The sequence below is a fragment of the Lichenostomus cassidix genome, chromosome Z, assembly GCF_008360975.1.
Source record: "Lichenostomus cassidix isolate B80296 chromosome Z, HeHo_3.0, whole genome shotgun sequence".
In the NCBI taxonomy this organism is placed as follows: Eukaryota; Metazoa; Chordata; class Aves; order Passeriformes; family Meliphagidae; genus Lichenostomus; species Lichenostomus cassidix.
Genome location: NC_139511.1, coordinates 7,813,350 through 7,821,786, shown reverse-complemented (window position 1 = coordinate 7,821,786; position 8,437 = coordinate 7,813,350). Strand labels below are relative to the sequence as shown.

The window sequence follows — 8,437 nt, the reverse complement described above, 5'->3', positions numbered from 1 at the left end:
ACACCTCGGGAAGTTCAGTGGCTGCGGATGCGGGCATTCTGCGGGATGCGACAGCGGAGGTGGGCTCGACCCGCACTCCGCTGTCGCCTCTGCGGCGGGGCCACCGCACCCGCAGCCGAATCTGGTGCTTTGCGAGGACAATGGGGATAACGAAATGAAGAATAAAAGGGGATACAAAAATGAAGAATAAAAGGAAAAAAAAACCGCGCAGTCGCGGCTGCGTGGAGTGTTTGTGGCGAACTCTGGGGCTGACGCTCCCGTACGCGCCGAGGCGGCACCGCTCCCGTGCGCGGGGTGCGGACTGGGGCGGCGGGCAGGGAGGGAGTGCGGGGCAGCTTTCGGCGGCGCACGGCGGGGCGGAGCGGGGCGGCGGAAGCGGGCGGGCGCTTCCTGCGGAGGGCGGGTGGCCGGCGGGCGGATGCGGACACGGACGCGGACACGTGCGGAGCGATGGCGCGGGAGGGCGCGGGGCTGTTCGCCGCGTTCCGGGTGCTCGGCCGCTTCAGCGGGCACGTCCCGCACGTCCTGCGCTACCACGGCCGCCACCGCGAGTTCTACCTGGCCCTCGCCGTCGGGCGCAGCGTCCACACATACAACGTGAGTACGCGGCGTCCCGGTCCCCGCTCCTTTCTCCCGGCCTCCATCCCGCTCCGACCGGCCGTGGGGAGGCCGGCGCCGTGCAGGGAGATCCGCCTGTTCCTCCCCTCCTCCTTTCCCCCGCCGCGCTCGCCGTCGTGATGCGGGAGCGTGTGCGGGGCTGCGGCGCTCCGGTTCCGCGCCTGTGCAGCTGGCGGTGACCGGCAGGGAGAGAGGCAGGGATGCGGGGAGGCTGCCGGCTAAACAGGTCGGGAACGGGCTGCTTCAGCCATGCGGGCAGCGCTAGCCCATGCGGCATAGCCCGTCGCTCGGGAGCGTCCAGGTGCTGAAGCTTTTTTTTTGGTACGAGATGAAGCTCATCCGCTCTGGTTCAGCGTTTGAGGGTTACATTTTAGGGGCGGGGTACGGTCAGATCCTGTTAAAACTCCTGTGTGAAAAAGGATAAGCATAATTGAGTTCAGCAAGACGAAAGCCTGTGATACGGACTCGTGTTTTGGAGTGTAGAATCATAAAACCCATAGTGTTGGAAGGGATTTCTGGAGATCACCCAGACCACCCACCCCTGCCCAGGCAGAGTCTCCTAGAGCAAATTACACAGGAATATAGCTAGGTGGGTTTGGAATGTCTCAAAAGAGGGAGACGCTGTGACTTCCCTGGGCTCAGTCAAAGCATTTTCAGTGTATCAGAAGCAGTAACCAAACAGAGTTGAGCTGAGTGATTGTAGTGAACAGCAGAGTGCAGACATCACGGATCTTTCTGCACTTCCATGGCACCTTTTAATGTTCACTCCAGTCAACCTTCCTCACAGCCTTTGGCATACAGTAGTGGTCATCACTGAGCACAGATGCTTAGATGCTTGCACCTAAAGCAAATTCTGTGTGAACTGAGATGAAAATAGAGTACAGTGTGGTTGTAGTGAAAGTAAGGTAGAAGCAGAAACTGAGGTGCCCCAGCTCCTCAGGGTGTCTTAACATCTCTTTAGTTTCCTCTGCATTAGGGTAAAATACGTCAAGAAGCACAGCTTACTGCTGGTGGGTAGTTGTCTTTTGGCAAATGCATTGTCCCTCTCCTTTTGCCAGCTTTTGTCTGTTTTTCAGTAGACAATGTTGTAAACTAGGATGAATAATTTTTCTGTTTTGTGAGATGTGCATATTCATTGTCTCATCTAGGTTAACTCCTAGAATTTTTAATTGCTGTTTATAGCAAATTCATTGCAACCAATCACTAAAAACACCTTGTAATATTTTCATTGCAGGTGAAGAGGCTTGGTATTGTTGCTGTGAGTAAGTATGCACAAATTGTTCATTCCTCTTAAATTTGGTTGGTTTTTTTTTAACATCTGACATCTGCACTTCATTCTCAACTCAAAAGCAAGAAAATAAATTGTGCGTGTTAATATACACTGAAATATATTAAACGGGGTCTCAGAAATATAAAATACGAGTTTGGAAATAAGACTGCTATTGACACTGGAATTTAGTTTTCTTGAAAACATACCTTGTGAGCATTCTGTTCTTACCATCTTGTTCTTCCAAGAACACCCCTAAGCCATAAGGATTGCACAGTGAGTAAAGCCCAATTATTAATGTATTGAATTAATGTCAGATCCCTTTTTGTTGTTCTTTTTGTGATTATTAGAAGACTATTATAGGAGGAAAATAATTACATGAAGAAAATAGACGTGGATCTCCTGATGGGGGGTGTTAGGAATTGGCTATACTGGTGGATACAGATCGGTGAATACAGAGGATATGAATTGATGGTTTAACGTTCAATTGGCCTTTGGTAACAAAGCACTCTGGGTGTCAACAGCAGGGCTCATGTTCTTCAGGACCATCACCAACATCCTGGGTGATGAGGCAACCTGTACCCCTAGGGTAAGATTGCAGAGGATGCTGTTTTAGGAGGAGTAGCTGACACCCAGAATGGCAAGAGTTTCAGTCCAGGGAGTTCTTGCAAAACACAAAGCCTGGGCCAACAGTAGCCTTGCCAGGTTCAGCAAGGGCGAGTGCAGGATCCTGCAGCACCTGGGGCAGAACAAGCTGGGAACTGACTGGCTGCATGGCATCCTGCTGGAAAGAAGCTGGGGCTGTGCTGGTGCCAGGCTGAGTGTGGGCCAGCAGCATGGTAAGGCGGGTTGTGTATCGAGCCTCATTAGGAGTGCAGCCAGCAGATCAGGGAAAGCTGTCTTCTCCTGCACCTCAGGTTGGTGAGACCATGCCTGGGCTGCAGTACCCCGTTAGTGTGCTTGTGCCTCTTCCACAGCTCCCCTTTCTCCTGCAGGAGGGATGCTGAGGGTGCAGCATGGCAGGAGACATTGGAATGACTGGATCTCCTTAGTGCTAAGAAGGGAGAGATATGGGGTGACCAGAGCCTTTTACCTGAAGGGCACTTAGGTGGCAGGTGGTAGACAGCAGGAGGGGCAACAGCCACAGACTGCAGCTTGAGAGGGTCACAGTGGAGGGCAGGAAAAATGGCCTTAAGAGGTAGCTGTGGTGCAGGATAAAGCTTGAGCAGAACTCCCTCCCCATATGTGTTCATGACTCAACTGGGCACAGCTGCAGCTAACAGTCTAGGTGATCAAGTTTTGTGAGGAGTTGGTGGCTTGTTGAACTACTTAATTTTCTACTGAAAGGTCCCTTGCAGTTGACATTTGGATGATTCAGAGGGATGCACTCTGTCTTGAAAAGTAGGGGCTTTATTTCTGTATACCACCAAGTTTTTACGGAGACCTCCTATATAAAATATTTTCCATTACCAGAGCTCCTGTAAACTTGAGAATAAATGTCGCACAACCAGGACTAGATTTAGATGATCAGCTGTGTGTCATTAAAGCTGTAAACACATTAATGTAGCTTTGTTTCTGTCTTGCAAAATCATGAAAACTTTGCATACTCTGTTCATAGTGGGTTATGTCTTCTTACACATGTGATCATCTAAGCTTTTTGAGAAACTGGGATGCTTACAAACAAAATTGCAGTTGACAAAAATGAACTCTGTGCCTCTCTTTTTATGGTGCCACTGGTTGGTGCTCTGAACTTTTTTAATTCGGGTCTGCCTAAAACTGTCTTGGCCTAAGCCAGCCTTGCATGCAACTCCTGTGGAGTACCAGGTATCTTGTCACCTGGCTGTAAACCTGAGTCACATCAGAGGAAGATGTCGTCATGTGTTCTAACAAATGAAACCTCATGGAGTGCAGCCTTTTTCTATTTTCTTATTTTAGTTCCTTGTTTTGAAGTTGTGCTGCAGTACAGCAGAGGGTGCAGTTTTCTTCGTGTCTGTTAATAATTCACAGTACGAAGCACTTTTGTGGGAAAGGCTGCTATGTGACCATGCAAGTTTGTATCATAGGTGCTGTCACACAGATTTTTGGTCTGGTGTTTCTCTGCAGAAGTGTTAAGCGCTGTAATTTGCATTTTTATATTTCCCTGGATTGAGAGTGTTGTTCCCTAGAGTCTTTTTTTCCTGATTTTTACCAATTGAGACTACACCAGCAGTTTCTCAGTGTTGTCTGTAACTTTCACTCTTTTACGTTTTGGGCTAGTAAAGTAAATATCCCAATATTAGATATTCTTTCCAGACCAGTCATGAGGTGGGGAGAGAGGAGTATTCTTAGAGCATTAAATTCCCAGTGTCATCAGGAGATAGGTGCAGGAGTTGGTCACTAACTCCCAGGCCTGCAGAATAACTTAACCTAATAAGCATTGCTAATGCTGAGACTTTATCATCTGTGTTTTCAGCTCTCACAAAGCTAATGTGTACCTCTACTTGGACAGATAGTTCACTAATTTATTAGTAAGTGTATTTCAAAAGAACCACCTTGTAGTCCACCAATCTTACATTACTTATGATGTTGTTCCTGATGTAATGTTTTGTGGTAATACTTGCATTCTTCTGAAATGTGTGCATTTCTCTAAAATTCAATATAGTGTTCGACCAGAGATCTTTGTTTGTGGCTCACCGTGCTAAAGAAATACATTGTAGAGCTTTCGCTTTTGCTAGGAACCTGAAACTTGTTTAACTTTTCTTTTGTTTGATCAACAGGTAATCCGTTGCCACAAGACATCACATGTTTGGCAGCAGATCGCATGTTGATATTTGCTTCATATGACAATATTCTCCATGCTTTTGCCAGGAACAAAGAGGTTTTTATTAATGTATTGCTTCATAGTACAAAACAGTTGTGTAGTGGTTGTGGTTTCAAGACAGTTTTCTACAAATGTCTGTTTCTGTTGATGTCTGGTATCTTCAGTTTTAGGGAAACTATAGAATAAGGAGTAAAAAGCTTAAATCAGGAGAATGTAAGAGCAAATTCTATAATGGCTGAACTGTGTTTTACATATTAATTATAAAAATTAATGAGTTATTTAAAGTTTAAAAAATAATAAATTAATGTAAGCTCAATTAATTGAAAATAAATAATTAAGAATACTTACATAGCATATTTTTTGCCAATAGTTTTAAATATCAGATAAAATTACCTATCTTCCACTTCAAGTTGTATGGTCTTTCCATGAATTTTATTTGAACTTGTTGCTGACATGTGCTAGCTGTCCTTAAGTATTATGTTAACATGATATTCTACCTTATCAGCTTATATTGAAAGCATTTCTATTGCGAAATTACAGGTGGTTCATACCTATGAAGGCCACAAGGCAAGGATACACCTTCTACAGCCTTTTGGTGATCATGTCATCTCTGTGGATGTTGATAATGTTCTTATTGTTTGGAATATACAGTCAGAAGGTGAGAGACATTTTATTTTTGTCACTGCTTTATTAGATAGTACTGTTAAACATTCAGTAATTTAAAACCAAAGGGTTTTTTAAATGCATGTGTTCAGAAAATTCTTAAAAGATAGTGCTACTTTATTGGTTTATCTGAAGTCCTAATCCTGCAGTAATGTTTCATGAATGGATACTGCACCATGTGCAGAGGCCCAGTAAGGTTCTATATAGATGTAAAAAGGTAATGATTATATAGAAATTACATTTTAGTGTTCCATTTTCTTGTAAAGATTGTGATAGAGCACCTTTGGCACTATCTCTGAAGTCCTGTAATTCCTTGATATTTACCAGATTAAGTATGACTAAATTCTGATTAATTATCTTTTGGATGTGTCAGCATCTTCTCATGCTGTTGCCAAGTGTTTTTCGAAATTGTGCTTCAGCACCCTAAATATTTTTCTTAAGAAAGCATTCATTGGTGTGACCAGTGTTACTCCCTGGATGCTGGTTCTCACAAGTGTCTGTAGCCAGGCTTTAGAGATTTGAAGTTGCTATAACAAACAAAAGGCATGCTAATCAGATGTGGTGCTTTGTTCAGGCAGGAGCAGGAATCCCTCAGAAAGATAGAAATCACTACAGTATTGCCAGTGTTATTGTAGTGGGTAGGCTTATAGGAAAAAGAAATACACCTTCAAGCAAACAGATGTTAAAAGGTAAAGAAGTTTAGCCTTTCCTGTTTCACATTAGCTAATCCTTTAATGTAAGAAACACTTGCAGGATTTGAAGAGTAAACATTGGTCCTGCTTTCACATTTGCCAAGGGATGACAAGCCTGCAGGTTTGTGGGGGTAGCCACACTAACACTGTTATTCACTGTTTTGCAGAAGAATATCTTCAGATAGATTTTGATAAAGCCACTTTTGCGGTTTCTGCACTTCTGCATCCCAGCACCTATCTGAATAAAATTCTCCTTGGGAGTGAACAAGGAACCATGCAGCTATGGAATATAAGATCCAAGTAAGATTCTTGATACCTTGGCTACACTTCATGCTCCAAGTAGTTTGATAGGTAAAAAATGCTATATGGTTAAGTATAGCAGGTTTTGAACCTAGAATCTTTTACTGAGTATTGGCACAAGTGTTCAGTTGGTATACCTCCAGGAGCAAAGAGTGCTGCTGCTCCCTGAATGCTGATGCCTTTCAGGTTGCGTGTTGTTTACTCTCCTTGCAAAATGTCAGGGGCTGTTCAGGAATTTTTTTTTTTTTTAAATTTCTTGGAATCACATAGCTTTCCCATGAAAGCTATTAAAATAATAGTAAAAGCATGTTCAGGCCTCCTGCATCCCATCTTCCAATCTTAATTTTTTGATTGTTTTGGGTCCAAGGAAGTGCTGGCAGGTAGAGTGGAGATAATTAATAACATTTGATCCTTAGACTCAGATAAGAGATGTGTAGACATGCAATTGTCCCTGAGCATGTCCCAGTTAGATGATCCAATGTCAGTATTTCATGCCTAGTGAAATGATCATGATCAGTTGCTTTTCTAACTCATGAAAGGTACAGTGAGCTGCTCTGCATGTTAATATACATTACTGAAAATAGGTGTTAAATCAGCTTGCATAAATCAGTGTTTCATTTTCCTAACTCAGCTTGCCATGATATCACTGGTATTTCTTTTGTTTCATGTGTTCATGTCATGTAGTTATGTCACTGCTGTGGTACTAACGCACAACACCAGCTTTTTCAATAAAAATTACCTGTAAGTTTTATTCTTAACCTTACTTACTTAGTATCATGGGGTTGTTTTTTTTTTCCTTTTATTTGATTTATAAGGGCAGATAGTTGGTGCACTTTTCTGCATAAGTATGTGTAAAACAACCATTTTGTCATGGAAAATCCCCAAGGGTTAATTGATTTATGGATTTTTATGTTTGTTTTACAGCAAACTCTTGTACTCATTTCCAGGATGGGGCTTAGCAGTTACAGCTATTGAACAAGTTAGTATTTTTGTTATCTTTTATTTTCATATATAACTGAGCCAGAACAGCAGGCAAAATATTGTTGTTTAAAAGGACAGCAGTAAAGGTGGCTGGTATTCTCTGATGTAATTGTAATAGCCTCTCTTGACTGAAGGTTTATTATCTGCTCTTCCTCTGTTCCTTGTTCTGTTCCATTTAGCCTCTTACCTGTTTTGTGTTCATCACATCTATAGTCTTCACTGAACCATGTCATGAATTCAGTTTGCAAGATGCATGTGTATCATGAAGCTCCATTACACTGGTAGTTTTTTGCCAAATTTATTTTACTTCAGAGTTTGATAAAATGCATATTTTGTTGATTGATCAGGAAAAGATTTCGTAACTGTGCTTGCTGTATCTTTTTTAGATACAAAAATTAGCTGAAACTTATTGATAGCATTGATGACAGCTTTGAAAATGGTCGGCAGCTTACCAGGATAAAACTTCTAATTACATGGAGGGCTGGGGCAGTGTATAATAGTCTGCCAGAGCTTCTGGACACTTACTGTGTCCAGTTTTTCAGAGGAGTCCCAGATTCTGGAAACAGAATTTTTTTCATTTCTTGCAGGCTCCAGCAGTGGATGTTGTTGCAGTTGGCCTTGTATCTGGTCATATAATAGTACATAATATTAAGTTTGATGAAACTCTGATGAAATTTCAACAGGACTGGGGTCCCATCACAGTAATATCTTTTCGTACAGGTACGTCCTAGTGGTTTTTAGTGAAAATATGTATGAAAGCACTAATTCTAAGTGGAACAGGGAGAAATGGTTTTTGATAAAGCATTTCAGAATCAAAATTTGTGCTAAAAGTTTTAGTTTTCAAAGGCTGTAGGTAAAATAGAAAAGGTAGCAATAAGTAAGGGAGATCATGCATTTTTATCACGCTAGCTGTTTTATAGCATTTTATATAATTTTGTTGTGTTCTTAGTGCGACAGGAAGTGTGACACACAGCATGTTTGAAAACAAAAGTTTGTTTACAGTGTGCCAGGAGCTAACACAGTACACAGTTATTAGAGTTAGTACAAAGTAATCAGTACAGCTTGCTTTAGTGTCCAAACCTACTTCTCAGCAATGTCCTACTCCCCAGACAAAGC

The 8,437-nt window shown here is 42.6% G+C and overlaps 1 protein-coding gene across 1 annotated transcript in view; it reads left to right on the top strand.

Annotated features, from left to right (window-relative positions):
- Positions 1-399: 399 nt before the first annotated feature.
- The window catches only part of WDR36 (WD repeat domain 36), a 31,093-nt gene continuing 23,055 nt past the window's right edge, over positions 400-8,437 (top strand). Inside the window, exons 1-7 of the mRNA XM_085043740.1 lie at positions 400-597; positions 1,853-1,880; positions 4,642-4,742; positions 5,226-5,343; positions 6,208-6,340; positions 7,265-7,319; positions 7,909-8,041. Coding sequence (XP_084899866.1) covers positions 451-597; positions 1,853-1,880; positions 4,642-4,742; positions 5,226-5,343; positions 6,208-6,340; positions 7,265-7,319; positions 7,909-8,041 — 715 coding nt within the window. The 5' untranslated portion in view covers positions 400-450. The remainder of the gene's footprint in view (positions 598-1,852; positions 1,881-4,641; positions 4,743-5,225; positions 5,344-6,207; positions 6,341-7,264; positions 7,320-7,908; positions 8,042-8,437) is intronic.